The following is an 18,209-nucleotide window of genomic DNA, read 5'->3' as shown; positions in this document are numbered from 1 at the left end:
TAATCTCAACACAATTACAAACATATATTAGCATGTATAAAGTTATTTAGTTTTCTTTCTAAAACTTTAATCTCAGTCCTTGCCTCAATTCTTGTACTTCGGTAATTCTGACTGTAAAAATAGACTCTTTAGTTTTTCAATATGAATTATTTTATTTTATTTTATTTTATTTTATTTTATTTTATTTTATTTTATTTTATTTTATTTTATTTTATTTTATTTTATTTTATTTTCCCAAGATGCCAAAGCAAGGCAATATAGCATATGCAATAGAACTCAACAGAGATGTTAAAATCAATTTCAAAATATTAGAGATGGAGTTAGGCTGGCAAAAGTGACATAACTGCAATAACTAAGACTTTAGACTAAACTATAAAGGCAGAAAGTATGCTAACATTCTGACTTTCATGTAGATACTTAAGTCAAAGAGATTGTGTGAAGGTGACTGCTGGCAGTGTTTAGGTCACAGATTGTAGACTGACTATGCATTTGAGATTTTAGAGGTAATCAAAATAATTGCACTGGGTCAATCATTGTTTCATTGTAAAGAGTAGGATAGCCTCTCTTCAAAGTTTCAGAACTTTGAATGATGGTCTTGGATTTGATTTCTTGTTAGTATTTTAGCTGGCATTTGGACCTGCTGAGACCTGCTATTAAAAGTTGCTGGAGACTCCTAAAAAAGAATGGAAGTAGTGTTCTTGTGGTCAGCGCTTGTGTTAGTTCAAATTAATTTTTATATAGCAATGACATACTGAGATGGAGTGCAAGTTCACCAACTTAGGAGGCATGGCTTTCTTCCAAATGCAGTATATTTACTTTTTCCTGACTATGCTATGTGTTTGTTTTCTACAGATTCTGTTGTTTTTCATAGTTTTTACCACTTTGTCCAACATAAAATCAATAGCTCAGTAATGTCATCCTGGAGTTTTGTAGGAATGGCTGGCCAAAGATAGCCTGTTTCTGGGAATCTGGTTCCCTTTATTTGGGGATTCAGTTTAAAACCTCTTTTACAGATAATTCAGCCTAAGAGAGATTGTGTGGTATGTTCATTGTAAAAAACAATATTTTTTCCATATGAAATTAAACCGTACCATAGGGTTTGTCTCTCTTTATCTCCCTTTCTTTCTTTTTTTTTTTTTTTTTTTTTTTCTTCCTTTTTCTTGCTTTCTACGTGCTTTGTGCTTCCTTGTATTTGGACAATTACATTTTGAACCAGGTACTAGAAAAGAGCTCAAAAAGACAGTCAGGAGTGCTTCTTTTCCTCTTAGTTTCCTGGTAAGCTGCTTCAGAAAACATTTATGGAATCTAAAAATTTGCCTTATTTTCGTATCCCTGTGTAATAGTTACTGAGTCTGCATATGAATGACAGGAGCTTTCTTTTGGTATGTATTTTGCAAGCACAGCCTCTTTGAAATCTCAGATTCACAACCCCTCCATCCATCCTCCTCGTGTGACAGTATAGTACCATTAATATACTTTTCCCATATCAGTATCACATTTTAATCAATGGAAATTCTGCTTCAACTTAATACAGCTAACTTATTCAGCTTATGCATAGCACCACTCATGTTATCCCTTGCAGGTTGCACCTTGAAAATGCAGTGTCCCACTAATTATTTTAGTATACTTCTGAGATAATACTGCTAATTTCTAATTCAGTATACAGAATTAGAAATAGTTCATGAATCTTAGTTCATTCCAGTTCCCTTTTCTTACATTTGCATAGAAGTACATATCCATTTGGTCCATCTGCCTACTTTCTACACTCTGTTTAGATGGGATTTGATTGATTCAAGCTGTTCTTCTTCATTTCTCCCTACAGCTGTTCTTAGTCCTTTTTATTACTTTACCTGAAAAGGATATGTGCTTTTGAACTGTGTCATCTTCCACCTTGCTAAAACCTCTCCAGTTCTTAGTTTGACCCATTTTTTGGATTTATATGAAGTTCATTCTGCTTATATAAGCTCATCCTATTTAAATAGTCTCTGCAGTTGCTACTAATTCAACACCTCAATTTTTAAGGGTCTTTGTTAAACTTCTGCTAACAGGTGAACTTTCAAGTACCCCATGACACGGTATTCGAAGCCATGTTCTTTTAAGTTAGTATTTCAGATGACTTCACTGAGGGAATTAGGATCAGATCAATGATATTTAGTTCTGAAGGCAGAAGAACTATCCCTAATGAATCTGTTTGTGTAGCTTGGGATTTCTTAAAAAGGGTTTGTGAACAGATGGTGTGGATATTTTATCAAAGGATTTGGGGCAGTCACCCAAGATATACTCAGTGCCTCAGAATCTGGCCAAGAACATTTTTGAAAGATGTCATGTAAAAGATTTTCTTTAATTATTGTTCATATCAGAAACTTAATCAGAAAAGAGTGTTAATAACAGTTACAGTAAAACAGACTTAATTAGCATAATCTTATATGTACAATATTTTTTTTTTTTGTCTTAAAGATAACAAGAATTATGCTGTTGTTGCAAGAATGTGCTTCACATCTACTATTTTTTTTTTCCTTTATCCTAAGCACAGGGATATGGAAAGAAAGGAGAAAAATGGAAAATTTGTAGTATACTATGATATATTTTGATCCTTACATTTCTGATCTAGGCATGTTAAATCCTAACTATCTGCACACTTATTATGAAATTTTAATCCAATACCATGTATTCTCATTTTTAAATCCCCTTTTACAGACTTGTAATTTCCATGATTGTTTCTGGCAACATCCTATAATGACTGAGGAAATACTTATTTAGTTACTTTTTTCTAGACCATTCAGGAGACAGTAGAAACGTTTTTAAACGACTGAAAAATCACTGAATAAATTGGTCATTAATACTTCAATCTTTCTGTACATAGCAAAGCTTTTCCCTGGGATAGTAAGGATATTACAGATTTCTGTCTCATACACATATAGCATAATCAACAGTGCAATATTCACTTTTACTATAAACCGTTTTTTTTTTTCCCCCAAATATATTTCTAGCTAGCATGATTCAGCATATCTTGGTTATGTAGGTGCCTACTTTTCCCTTACCTGTGCAGTCATTATGATACAAGTCCTTTGAGACTGAAAGGATAGTGGATCCTTTCAAAAAAAGTAATCTCTAGTTTTTGCTGTACTAAAGAAAAAAAGAAAAAGAAAAAGAAAAAGAAAAAGAAAAAGAAAAAGAAAAAGAAAAAGAAAAAGAAAGAAAGAAAAAAAAAGGTCTTCTTACCCATGTTCTGATAAGGCATCTTTTGTGTTTAAGAACAGAAACTTCAGTGGAAAGTTGGCTAACTGGTGTACATTACAGAAAAACAAACTAGAGCTAACTTTACCCCAAATGCACATGGTGTGGCATAGGCTCCTCAGCAGCACCTCCTTCTGGCTGCAAGACCACACTGGTTGGGTATTTTTCTTGCTGCTGTAAACAGAGCCAAATTGAGTCTTTGACTTTCCTTGTGTCTTCAGATTCAGGTAATGAACATATGGAACCCACACCTGGAGAAAGCAAAAATAAAACAGTGCTGGAGACTTCCCATCCTGTTCTGTTCCTTAGTTTTTCTGAGCACAAGAAGTATGGTTAGCAAACCCTTGAGAGGATTTGTGAATTGTTAAGAAAGACTTAGTAGGGCTTATTGATAAGGCTTTAAACTAGATTTGAAAGGGGAAAGGGTCTTGACAAGGCTTGACAGAGACAAGCCTGAGGTTGGTATGACAGTAGTTACAGTCATAGCAACCATAACTAGCGAGGTGCCAGCAAGGTTCACTGCACTGCCATCCCATATGATATAGGGGTTGGAGAGCCATACAGCAGCAAATGTACTAGGGACATTGACAGGTTAAAAATCACCAATGTGCCTGGGAATGGTAATGCAGGATTAAGGGCTTCTACACCAAAAAGGTGATGGGATTGTTAGCCCTTGTTCTCATGAGAGATTTCAGCTTTCCAGACGTCTGCTGGAGATACAGCACAGCAGAGAAGAAACAGTCTAGGAGGTTGTGGAATATAAATTCTTGACACAGCTGGTGAGTGAGCAACTAGGTACGGCACCCTGTTGAACTTTTGTTTGTGAACAGAGAATGATTTGTGGGTGCTGTGAAGGTTGGAGGCTGTTTTGGGCATAGTAATCATGAATTAACAGAGTTTTCAATTATTGGAAAAGTAAGGAGGGGGGTTAGCAAAACTGCTACCCTGGACTTCCAGAGGGTAGACTTTGGCCTGTTAAGGAGACAAGTTGGCGGATTCCCTTGCGATGCAGTCCTGAAGGACAAAGGAGCCCAGGAAGGGTGGACACTCTTCAAGAAAGAAATCCTAAAGGCGCAGGAGCAGGCCATCTGCATGTGCCTAAAGATGAGCCAGCACGGAAGAAGACCAGCCTAGCTGAACAGAGGGCTGTAGCTAGAGGAAGAAAAAGAGGGTTTATGGCCTTTGGAAGAAGGTGCAGGCCACTCAGGAAGACTATAAATATACCATGAGGGCTGTGCAGGGAGAAAAATAGAAGGGCCAAAGCCCAGCTTGAGCTCAATCTGTCTAGTGCTGTTAAAGACACTAAAAATGTTTTTATAAATACATAAACAAGAAAAGGAGGACCAAGGAGGTCCATCCTTTATTGGATGTAGGGGGAAACATAGTGACAAGAGATGAGAAAGAGGCTGAGGTGCTTAATGCCTTCTTTGCCTCAGTCTTTAGTAGCAAGACTAGTTGTTCTCTGGGTACATAGTCCCCTAAGCTGATAGATGGGGACGGGGAGCAGAATGAAGCCCTTGTAATCCAGGAGGAAATAGTTAGCAACGTGCTAAACCACTTAGTTGTATGCAAATCTATGGGGCCAGATGGGATCCACCAGAGGGTACTGAGGGAGCTGGCCAAAGGGCTCACCAAACCCGCGTCCTTCATTTATCAGCAGTCCTGGTTATCAGGGGAGGTCCCAGTCAACTGGCGGCTGGCAAATGTGACAACCATCTACAGGAAAGACTGGAAGGAGGACCCAGGAAACTACAGACCTATTTGTCTGACCTCAGTGCTGGGGAAGCTCATGGAGAAGATTATTTTGAGTACCACCACATGGCACTTAAAGGACAACCAGGTGATCAGGCCCAGTTAGCATGGGTTTATGAAAGGCAGGTCCTGTTTGACAGACCTGATCTCCTTCTATGGCAAGGTAATGCATTTAGTGGAAAGGCTGTGGATGTGGTCTATCTAGAATTCAGTAAGGCTTTTGACATTGTTGACACTATTTTCCACAACCTTCTCTTGGAGAAACTGGCTGTTCATGGCTTGTACGGGTGTACACTTCGTTGGGTTAAAAACTGGCTGGGTGGCCAGGTCCAAAGAGTCATGGTGAATGGAGTTAAATCCAGCTGGAGGCTGGTCACTAGTGATGTCCCCCAGGGCTTTGTACTGGGGCCCGTTCTCTTCAACATCATTATCAATGATCTGGATGAGGGGATTGAGTGTACCCTCAGTAAGTTTGCAAATGACACCAAGTTGGATGTGAGTGTTGAACTGCTCAAGGGTAGGAAGACTCTGCAGAGGGATCTGGATAAGCTGGACCAATGGGCCAAGAGCAACTGTAAGAGGTTCAACAAGGCTAAGTGCTGGGTCCTGCTCTTCAGTTCCTCCACAACAACGCTAGAGGCTGGGGGAAGAGTGGCTCAAAAGCTGCCTGGTGGAAAGGGAATGGGCAATGTTGTTCTATAGCCAACTGAATATGAGTCAGCAGTGTGCTCAGGTAGCCAAGAAGGCCAGCATGATCCTGGCTTGTATTAGAAATAGTGTGGCCAGCAGGACTAGGAAAGTGATTGTCCCTCTGTACTCATCTCTGGTGAGGCCGCACCTTGAATACTGTATTAAGTTTTAGGCCCCCTCACTACAAGAAAGCCATCAGGGTTCTGGAGCATGTCCAAATAAGGACAAGAAACCTGGTGAAGGGTCTAGAGAACAAGTCTTATGAAAAGTGGCTGGCAGAACTGGGGCTGTTTAGCCTAGAGAAAAGAAGGTTCAGGGGACACTTTATCATGCTCTGTAATTACTTTAAAGGCTATAGTGAGGTGGGGATCACTCTCTTCACCCAAGCACCAAGTGGTAAGACAAGAGGAAATGGCCTTTGGTTGCACGGGGAATGTTTATTTTGGATATTAGGAAAACATTCTTCACTGAAAGGGTTGTGAAGCATTGGAACAGGCTGCCTAGGGAACTGATTTAGTCACCATCCCTGGAGGTCTTCAGAAAACATGTAGATATATTGCTTAGTAACATAGTTTTAATATCGGACTTGGCAATGTTAGGCTAAAGGTTGGACTTGATCTTTTGGTCTTAGATATTTTTTCCAACCTAAATGATTCTATGATTTTATGACAGTAGTTGCAATTGACCCTTACTATTTATTTTTTTTTTTGAGCACCTGAACACCTTGCTTTGGGGATTAACATATTTTCTCCTGTCTCATATGTTATGAAGCAGAATGAGAAATAATTGATGTCTTTTTTCTTCCTCTGTAATTTTCAGAATTACTTAAATCAGCTAAAAACAATGAAATTCTGCTGCTTGCAATCTCTTATAATATGTATATGGAAATACCACCTTTTCTTCAAAGATTGCATTCTCAGTTTGATGGACAGCCTTAAGTTAACTAGAATTGACAAGACATTCAAAGCAGAGCCATCAGACAGTTTGTAGAATGGAGGACTGTTGATGTTTAGATGCAAGTTTGGAAGTGTTTCTGTGTATTTTAGTAGCTAAAGGTGAGGAGGGGAAAAGAAACAAAAACAGGAAGACTTCTCATTCATAGCCAGAGTAACAGTCCTTGTTCCTTACCTGTCATTCTCATCCATTAAAAAAAATCTGAAACAATGTGCTAGTTTTTCTCTGAATTTGGCATCATATCAGTAATTCTGAGCACCTTATTATTCTTTAGCTTGTTTCCTGAGCTGAGAAGGCATGTTTCAGTTCCTCTGTTTAGAATTATTTTCCTAGTTTACTGTATTATTTCTCCTTTTACCCCCATTTATTCCTCCTCTTCTAAAAACATATTTGCTTTACTACTTGTTTTCTTTTATCATCCTTCATTTAAAGAAAAATATTCAAGATTGTATTTATTTCTGCAGTTCACCTCAGTGTTTTTAACTGTTTGCCATTCACAATATTGTGAAATTTTCATATATATATATATATATTTACATTCAAATGGTCTTGCATTAAAATAGAACCAAACTTACACAGGACAAAAGATCATATAACCCAAGAAGTTATTTATCATGTCCTCACATGATATTTCTTCTAAAGTATCCTGTTGCTCACAAATTATTCATATTGCTCTTTCTCTAAGGTCCTGATCCTGCAATGAAATGTGTATGAATCAGTTAGGAATATTACCCAAACTCCCAACCACAGAATCACACCTGCATTTTCTGGTGCACTCAGATTATTTTTAGTCATACATCATAGGGATTTTCTAACAATAAACTTGATATTTTTCAGGAATGTTAACTGAAAATCAGGATAGTTTGGTTCTTTTGAATTCCTCTGACTTGAAATCATTGACTGATCAATTCAATTTTTAAGTAGAGGAACAGCCTCTTATTTTCCTAATAAGTTTATCAAGTGCAAGTGGAACTGGTAATATATATATATATTAAATCTTCCATCAACTTATTGTTTGATTATAGATGACATAATGTATTGCTGGTTTCTCTTCGCAAAAATATACTTTTCATAGTTGAACAAGAAAATGGCTAACCTTCTCTATATTTTCTGCTTAAATTGCTGTTTTTCAACTTCGTGGGTATTAAAGCTCTCAAGTGCCAACACTGACAGAAGATATCATAGATTAAATGACCATGCAGAGTGGAAATCTTATTATCTGAAGAGACAGCTTTTTGTAAAGCTTGCCTTGCAAGTTGTAAAGAATAACAGGAGAAAAGTAAACAGGCTCAGCGTAGTAGTTTCCTCAAGGCAAACACTTTCATCTTTTCAGGACATTTGACCAGAAGTGACATCATTCACTAGCTGCTTCAAATATCTGCATAAAGAGAGAAAAAAAAAAAAAAAGAGAGCGAGAGAGACATAAGAGGACTTTTGTCAGGTCTAGCTGGCAATCTATCTGGCAGAAAGGGAAGCTGATTGAGATCAGTTTCATCTTAATGAAGTCATGTTTTCACTTAGCAGTACAGAGGCAAACAGAGCAACAGCATATGCACTTTATCCTCTCTTTATCTCTGTCTGACTTCATTTATCAGGAAAAGGACCAGGTGTTTCTGCAGTGAGTAAGAACCAAGGCTTCACAGTATAGTAAATCAATTTAATTTGCAGGTGAGTTGTTAGAAGACTTCCGTATACTTCTAGACATTTTTGAGGTGAACATTTTTTAGTGACAAAAACAAAAGTGAGACCCATTGCTTAATATGAAAAATGTGTACCTGACACTGCCTGAGTCACAAAAAATTACTCAGATTTGCTCGATAGGTCCATCAATAACCCGTTTCAATGTCATTTCCTAATAATAGATTAATTACAGGGTAATATTTGGACAGCTGCTTGAATTTACTCTGTGATGATTTTTCTCAGCCTGTAATTATACCTAACTGATTTATTACAGACTTGGGAACCTGGTTGTAGCCATGGCCCTCTCCCAGATACTCAGTCAAATCTTGAGAAAGCCCTGAAGCTAAATTAACAAAACAACAACAACAACAAAACAGCAACAACAAAACAAGAACAACAACAAAAAAAAACACTTTGAGGTTTTAATGTTGGGTGTTACATTTCCCAGGTTTTATGCATCTGACTTTCCAGGAGAAAAAATAAATCCCACTTTGGAGGAAGTATCCTGTGTACAGCACAGGAAAACACCTTTGCAATACCAAACAGATGGTGTTTGTGCAGCATTTGTAATATGCCCTGGGATAGTATTTCATCCCCAGTGGCACAGCTTCTGGGCTTGACAAGAATGAATGTGAACTGCTGGAGAGCACGGCTGGGACAAGGAAGATCCTTGTTTTGTAATCAGCTCTGTCACTGGCCAGCAGAATGACTCTCCCTTTCTGACTAAGGTTCAGTTTCCCAGCACTGTATATTGGCAAGGCTTTGTAGAGCACTTCTGAGTGCCCCTTGAAAACTAAACTAAAGCTAAGTAATGAAAGATCCTGAGTGGAAAGCTGGAAATGCACATCAGCTGCCGGAACATGCAGAAGCTTGATGAGTACTTATCAATATTCAGTAAACTAGATTCTGTTAGAGGGACACTGTGGAGTATATTTTATGGATAGTAAGATAACCAAATCATGCCATTGGAACATGAGACATTGCTGAGTTCACTTTGCCAATGATACAAATATTCAGCTGTGAAACGATAGTGGCAGGGAGCCTCAGAAGGAGGCTGTTGCATTCTTCCTTCTGGGTTGTTACTAAAGCAATCTGAAAATGTAGTGCTCATTGCTGAACTGAAGTCATAGCCTTGTTTTATGCCTTTAACAGCTATCCACTAGATAAGAAATGCATCCTATCTACAGCAGCCAGGTGCCAGAATGAAGCAAGCTGTTACGTACCATTTCTCAACCATTCACAGGACTCCAATGAAGAAAAATTGCATTTAAGATCAGAAGGTCTAGTCACCTAGCAACTCCAGTTCCAAAGAATGTCTCAAACTAGCTTGGACTGTATAGCTCCACAAGTCATTACTTTTGTGTATAGTTATTACAGCTTTTAAAGAAAATCATATATATTAAGATGTTCAGATGAATCCTTGCACAGGAACAAGTCTTGAAAAGGAACCAGATATTGCATGTAATAAATACAAACAAATGTTGGCCAATAGCTTTCTGTACTTTGCTGTAATTCCATAACATAATATTGTACTGACAAATGCAGAAAGGGGAGAAAGCTGCAGATTTTTGTTTGATGTAGAACAACTTCAGGGACTGATCTCCTGGCCTCTGTCAAACAAGTGCAAATTACATGCTCAAGTTAATAAAAATATGCAGGACATAATTTCTATAGAAATTATTTCAAAGAGCTTTGGCAATGTATTCTTTTGTGATAGCTAACAGCTATTTGTAATGCTTGAGAACAATTGCATTGTCAAAACAACAATGACAACAACAACAAGTACCACCCACAAAACCAACTGTAGCAAACCACCCCAAAGCACTAAGCCTTATTTGTTCTATGGTGATTTACAAGTTAATATAGAAGAGTGTAAGGGCAAACTCAGGAAAGAAGCATAGTAAACACATACATCTCTTCTCTCAGCACAGAGAAATTTGTGGAATATGATGTAGTCCAGTTTGCAAGAATATTTTTACTTTTTTGTGGGCAGCTCATTGTGTCAGATTTTCTCAGATGGAAGTGACTGAGAGCATATAATTAGATTTATATTAAGTTATATGAACCTGCAGTGGACCTGATGCAGCCTCTAGAGTTCAATACCATAATATAACAGCAAGAGAAAACTACCCTGTGATATCATCATACCATATCTGACAGCCTTTCATAGCCTCTCTCATAGTGAAAAACCATGGAGATCAGCCAGTTCTTGTGTGCACCTATGCTTGACAGATCTGTCTGGATGAGTGGGAAATTGTTTTGGCTTCATATATAATATTCTTCAGATATTCTTTTCTGTCCCCAGTAGCCCCAGTACTTATGTTGGCTTTGGAGGGACTTTGTTGATGTGTGTAATGTAACCTGCAATTATTTATCTGCAAGATCTGCATTGATATATGAAAATATTGCTAATTTAACTGGACTTCATAGATAGAAACATGAAACCAAGAGAAATAAATTAAAAGTGTTCTTCACATGCTGTCAGGAATCAACTCACAAAAGAATATTAATTTTCACATGTTGTGTATAACAACAGAGACAGATAATTTTCTTGTTGCTTTTTGAAATTTCTGAAGTGCAACAGCTTAGTGCTATACTTGGCAAGTTTCAGATGTTAAAGCTATATATAGTTGGGCCAACCATTTCTAGAAGAGTATTTTTGTGTTTAGATCTTTTTTTCTGGACTCAGTTTGTCCTTCAATGCTAGCCCTGACATACACACACTAGACGGTTATGATGAAGAACGATTTTCACCCATCATTGGATGATTGTAACTTCCTTGTTTGCTTCTGCATGCTCATCTATAAAATGAGGTTATGACCACATGAATGAGAAAACTAATGGCAAGGGAGGCTGAGGCTGGTGCTTGTCCAGGCTTACTTGTCACTAATCCCCTCTTAGTGTATGCTATAGATTCTGGAGGGGGGGCAAATTAAGAGGTGAACCATGGAGCATAGCACAGCAGAACACATTTTCTTAGTACATTATATAAAGAAACTAGGACAAAAACTAATAGAAGTAAGAGAGGACTGTTTATTCAAAAATGGAATACATTTGTTTAATCTGGAGATAATTTGTTTGGCTGATTTCTTTGGTACCAGGGCATAGTTTCTGGGACACAGCAAGAGCTAAGGAACAATTCTCTGCTCCTGTGATATGCCACTTCAGCAAAAGGAGGAAGTGGAAGTAGTAATTAAGTGTTCTCAAAAGGTTGCAAAGTGAGTTAAGTAAATGATTTAACAAAGCCATGTCAAGATCAAGAAGCAATTGCACTTTCTCTTCTACTCGTTCTGTAAATAAAACACTGCTGTAATTCCCCATAACTGGAAAAAGAGAAATTATTTTTATTTAAACTTTTGAAGGGTCTTATTCACGATATCAACAATTCTAATGAACAACACAGTATTGCTTAGCTCTTCAACCGTTGTAATGGAGGAAGCACTGACTCATTTTGGTAATCTTTTTATGACTCCTTAGAGACATGCCTCACAATAGACATTTATATCTTACAATAACTCATTTCATTGCTATGTCTAAGTGTTTTGACAGAATCAGTAAATGTTACATTATCTGCATAATAGGAACAACTGTGGCACAGAAATTACTTGTAGTAGAACTCAGTCAACACAAAGAACTGGAAGTAGAATTCAGGCCCCCCATACCTTTATTTTTATTTTTTTTTTTCAGGTATCTGAGGGTTAAGACATATAAGAACCATCTTGATCTTGGATTTTTATTTATTTATTTATTTATTTATTTTTTTCCCCTGCAGATTTCAGCCTTCACCTGGAGCAGCACTCCACATATACTACCTATTCTAGTCTCCTTTATTTTTTAGTACTCTATGTTAGACCATGATGCTGATAAATTAAATATTGATTTTAGCTACTGAATTATGATTTGGGGAGTGGTTACTATTGAAATTCATTTTCAGTCCCACTCAAATCACAAACCCAGAAAGCAGAATGAAGTTCCTTAAGTTTTCTTCTCTAATAATTTATATTTCTCATTTATTCTACTTCAGTTAGGTATTTAAATATCCATCCATATGAATGTCACCTTGTAAAAAGTATTTGAACAATCCATTTGAACAAGCCATTTACACCTTAGTGAAGTAGCCTTATTTTTCTGTGAGGAAATTTTGTGAGACAAACAGAAAGCAACTCCATAGTGGAAACCAGCCTCAGGTTTGCACTGTCTACTATGTTACTGTTCATCTCATAGCAGAATTAGACTGTTGAGAAAACAGTCTTCTTAAAAGGTAATTAATACGTCATTTGCAGACACAGTTCTCAACTTTTAAGACAGAGAAAGAACATGAATGAACATACTCATAAGATTCTTGCTTTGAAGGAAAGAAAAAAAGTGGAGATAGAATACATCTAGAATAGCAGAGAGAGAAAAAAAAGTTTTGAGAGACAGTTTGAAGAGTCTCTCAGCTAAACCCAAAGGACATTCAAGAACTGGGAGATGACTATGATAATAATAATAATAATTTAATAATAATAATAATAAAAGAAAATAAAAGCTTATTAACTGAGCTCTTTGATGCATGTGTATCTCCAGAATTACTTGCCCACTCTTTGATGGGAATTGCTACACCGCGTAGTTGGAATTCCCTACCAAATTCCTTATCAAAACTAACTTTAGACCCAAGTAAGTCAATGAAGAAACTACAGGAAGAATAGAAATGTGGTTAAAGTACCTGCTGGAGCTGTCAATCCCTCTTCAGTGACTAGGCAGCTTATAAGAACTACTTTTCCATGTCAGAAGTGTCAGAAGTCTGCCTTTGGTAACAACCACTAGAGTGAGCACAAGAAACCATGGCAGACAGTCTGTCCAGAGGTGGAGGTTGTACCCTGCTAAGGTATAGAGAAGCTTAAACCTCAAGGTGCTCAGTGCAGCTGAAGTGCAGCATACTTCATCCAGAGGATAAGACAGCAATCAAAACTGGAAATTGTCTTTCATGTCCTTGAAGCACTTTTGTTATTCTGACTGGCCTATAATCTCAGTATGGGTAACATAGTTTGAAAGAAGTCGCGGAACAAAAATATCTTTAAATTATTGTGTGTTACATTAAGTAAATTATTCCTTCTGTTGTTATGTAAATAGGAGATGGTGAAATCTGAAGAGCACTCTTTTTGATACTAAGCACCAATATAATGAATATAATGTAGAAAGGTTTTAAAATGAAACTCTTTGATATTTCAGCAGTTTTATATGCTTCAATAAGTCTTAAAATTGATTTGTGTTGAAAGTATGTCTCTCAGTCTTTCCTTGATTTATGTCAGATAATGTGTGTAAGTTATGTATGTTTATATAGAGAGCAATATACATGCTTACATATTGAAATGAAAGGGACTATGGGAGTGACATATATTTGAGAAACCTACAGAGAAAAATGTATGTAGTTTGCAGTTGAGGAAAAAGTAGTAAATACGCAGGAGGATTGCAGAGAGGAAGAACTCCTACCTCAGGAGACACTCTGCCCTACTTTCTTTTCTCACATTTTGAAATCTATGAATCTTTTACTTGCTTTATCACTTTTCATGATTCCCCACAGGCCAAAACTGAAAGCTAAGCTGTTTTATCTTAAAGTATTCAAAGCATGTTGGAAAATTACTGACCCTGCTGAGTCTGAAAGTGGTTACATGATTGCAGGAATCCACCTACTGGTTACCTAAGTCCAGGTGATCATCATTGCTTGAGTTAAATCATAATAACAATAACAGAACATCTGATAGATTGTTAAAATATATTTTACTGCTTTCAGTTGAAGACCAGAAACCAAGTTGACACTTTTTTTTTTCTTAAAGTAATTATTTATGTTTTAAGTCACTATGATATCAGTACCTAAAGATAGTATTAATTTTGCAGCACTATTAACAGCTGTTTTCTATATATACAGGGTCAAGCAGTTGCTTTGCCTGTAACACTTGACTGTTTATTTTTTTGATCTGTCTACTGCCTCCAAATATGGCCTTAACAAATCCTTTCTATTTTTATTCCACTGAGCTTCTAAGAATTAGCTTTACAGAGTACTGTTGTCGTTACATTCAAACATGACAAAATGCAGGGATAAGGTGAATTTAGCAGCATTGGTATGTCTAAAAATAGGGTTATACTGGAATTTCTACAGAAATTCTAATTTATTGGTGCTTAATTTCTGCTGAAAACTGTTATATCTCAAACAGGCATGTGTGATGAAGCAAAATAAAGCATGATAGGAACTGCTGACTATGCTCATCTCTTTCATGAAATAACATGTTTGTGTTATGCCTTTCATCTTCAAAATTTTACATTTCCATTACTATTTATGAGAATTGGCATACAAGTAACCAGTACATGAGATTATTAGATTGAAATTCATCTGACTGATAACATTTGAATCCACATTTTACACTTCTCAAGAGGAAGCCACAACACCATTCTTTGCTCATATTATCTCTTGGGAGATAAGTGTTTCTTTTTGGATATCTGAGGAGAAAGAAAACATTAATGCTAGGCACAGATCCCTTTTGTTGTTGCAAGTTATTATTTGATTTTGTGCTAGTGAGAATTTTTGAAGGAAAATAGTTGGTGTTGTCCTCTTAGTTCACAACAACCGGATCTGAAGGAAAAAAGTTGGAGGAATTATGAATCCATGAAGGTCTGGAAAATCCACCAAGTGGATCTTTCAGTTCACCCCATTATGCTGAGATCACAGGAGATGTAGATGTATTATTACCGTCATTTACACAGGAGAAATATATTTCTTAATTTTGTGGGATAAAACATTTTCCAAAGGCTCTCAAAAGTCAGCAGGAAGTTTCTGGCTATCTTTCTGAATCTTTGCTTACCGTATTGGCTGAGTTCTAGCTTTTAGCCCTACACCCATGAAAGTTGGTAAGCATTCTCTACAATGCACTTTTTTTTTTTTTTTCCCACTAGCTTTATTTACTTATTTATTTTAATTTGATTGTGTTTTTTTTTTTGGCACAGCTGGACTCACTATGCAGTGCAAACATGGGCAGTGGGCTTCTCTTTGGTTTACACTAGCAGAGCATGCAACATACTTGCTAGAAATATATACCTTGAAATGAGAAATAAAAATCAGTTTTATGGTCTTTACAATTTTAGATGCATTGGAATTTTACATGATTCATATTATTTACTGTAATGTCTTTCTTTGTTCTTGTAATAACCTGTCTTGGCCAATTTAACTGCCAACTGAAATTTTGGAATTACTGAGTTCCATGAATCCTCATCAAGACTTTTTGGTAATTAAGGTTAATATGAAGAATGAGACTCAAAAGATAGTAGAAAAATAGGACTCTTTGCCTTCTTTCTAAATAAACATTGCATTGCAAAATTTACTGTCTAAAGACACTTAGGTAATGCAAGTTTTCATTAACATCCTTACTCTATAACTTTATCATGGTTTCAGATATCAGAGATGCAGTGAGAAACTTGGATGAACTTGGATGGGGTTGTCTTGGGTAGGGAAGTGGTATGCAAGCCAGTGTTGAGCTACTTACATTAGTTTAATTAACTTTACTCACATATCATAAAAACATTAAGAAAATAATAATCAGAAGGTCAGTTGGATCATTTATGTGTTGTTCATCAAAGTACCATTCATGGAAGTAATTCCAAGGTAATTCAATGCTCCTGCTCATAGCATTTCTGTGGGTCTTGGCTTGTGCAGATGGTATAAGCACTTTGTGCACCATTTGAAAGCCCTTGGCATCTTCTGACAGGTATGCTGCATAATTGCATCAACGATATTTTGGGGAGACTTCTCAAAAAAACAAAATATGATCACTAACAATATGGATATGGGGAGAGATTTTCCAAGTGCAAACTTCATAACGTGAAAGCTTGGGGTACCAAGTAATATGTTTTGATTTTGCATTACCAAGTAATACATTTTATATTACATTGTATTATTAAGTAATACATTTTGATTTAGTTACAGATTTTGACAGTGCCTCACTTCTCAACTGTAAAAAAAGGAACAATAATTTTCCTAAATTACTAAGGCATAGGATACAATTTCTGTCTTATGAGCATCATGCAATTAATTAAATGCTGAAGGTACTAGTCTCCTTACTGTATGGATAGATCTTTCAATGAACTGATGAAACAACTGATGCTGCATGAAAATGATAAGCTATGGATCATCACAGGAGAAATTCACTTCAGCAGATGAAAAGTTCTGTATCATGCAATATAGCCTGCTTGGATTTTTGGTAGCTGCTGTTATTGTTTCTCTACAACTGGGCTGTGAGAAAGGGTTTCAGTGACATGACTAGCAAGGCAGAATGTTTTAAAGAACATGCTTTTTTTTTCCAATTTATTTTGCTGAGAAGGAATGTAAAATAAATAAATAAATAAATAAAACACAACAACTGTATTTTAAAATATTCATTTATTTTTCTTTCTTCCTTACAGCTTGTGGCCAATGCAATCCTTTTTGTCAGTGTAAATTTGTATGGGGTCTTTGTGAGGATTTTGACAGAAAGGGCTCAGAGGAAGGCATTCCTTCAGGCCAGGAACTGCATAGAGGACAGGCTGAGGCTGGAGGATGAAAATGAAAAACAGGTCAGTTTCTAAGACTTTTTTCTTTTTCTGTGTTTCTTCTGAGATCATTATAGTTACATGAACTGCAGGTCAGGACATTGCTGCTAAGTGCATAATAGGAAGTGTGTGCTGTCTACTGTGAAGGAAGAATGCTTCCTCCCCTGCCTGCATTAGTTCTTTCTTCTCAACGCATGCAAACATTTCACTCTTCATCACATGTAAAAGGTACAGCCTTACCACACAGCTACCATAAGCTCCAACACCAGAGTGGATGTTTTTTAGTGCTGAGGAAAAGCTAACATACTACTATATTACTATATAGCATATTAATATTACTATATATATGTATGTATATTCCCCTCTCTCCCTCCCTCCCCCCAGTTAATATTGGGTAGGTGTTAAATATGCTGTAAAAATTCTCTCCTGACTGTGTGCTATATCCTGTTTACATTCATGACATGTAAGAACAAAAGATGTCCTTACATTTTGGGGAGAAGGAACTACATATATATATGGATAAGAATCATAACATTCTATTAAGCCACATTAATTAATTTGATGTTTTATTTCACACAGTTGAATCAATCAGTCTTCCAAATAGTTTTGGAAATGATGAGAAAAACTGCTATATTGCAGAGCTTTCTGTTCAGAGAATACTCACAGGTTTGAATCTTAAACCCACTAACAGATGTTGATTCTGTAAACTTTGAATCAGTCTGATTTTTTCTGTCTATGTGATAACAGAGGTACATGCTTTGCAGTTCTGAAGCTCTTTAGCTTCATTGACTTCTGTGGAATTATGGTAACTTGTGCCAATTGAGGAGTTAAGTGGTATTCAAACCTTACTATAGAAGATGTCAATGTTCTCAAAGCATGAGTGCTTCACACACTTCACTTCCAATTTCCTATATTGAAATAATGTAGGTGCTTAAGAACTGTCCTGATATGGATTTAGTGAATGCATTTTTATGACCTAAGCGTACATAAGTAGATGTCTTCTTTAAACGAGTTTATATCTTTGGTGGCTGCATAAGAATGGCATTAACATTAAAGACTTTAGGTTTGATTCTGGGCTTTTGTAATCTCAAGCTGAGGATTTTCAAAGGCACAAATGTGCCAGAAGTTAAATTTCATGGGGTTTAGGCAACTGTTTGCCATTTATGCATCTGAAAACTTGTTTCAGAGATCCAACATGATCCAACATGAAATCATACTTGACTTTTTGTTTCTATATTTAGAACATTAACATTATATTTTATTTTATATTTTATCCATGCATAGATAAACATAAGAAAGGAAAAAAAGCCTTATACATAACTACCATTACTGTTTAT

General features: G+C 36.5%; 1 protein-coding gene across 1 annotated transcript in view; it reads left to right on the top strand.

Annotated features, from left to right (window-relative positions):
• Positions 1-18,209, top strand: part of ADCY1 (adenylate cyclase 1) — a 162,296-nt gene that overhangs the window by 27,440 nt on the left and 116,647 nt on the right. The window contains exon 2 of the mRNA XM_082752455.1: positions 16,747-16,896. Within this exon, the coding sequence (XP_082608581.1) occupies positions 16,747-16,896 (150 nt within the window). The remainder of the gene's footprint in view (positions 1-16,746; positions 16,897-18,209) is intronic.

Source organism: Aythya marila (assembly GCF_965140915.1).
Source record: "Aythya marila genome assembly, chromosome: 2".
In the NCBI taxonomy this organism is placed as follows: domain Eukaryota; kingdom Metazoa; phylum Chordata; class Aves; order Anseriformes; family Anatidae; genus Aythya; species Aythya marila.
The sequence above is the reverse complement of the archived record's forward strand: the minus strand, read 5'-3'. Positions and strand labels throughout refer to the sequence as shown.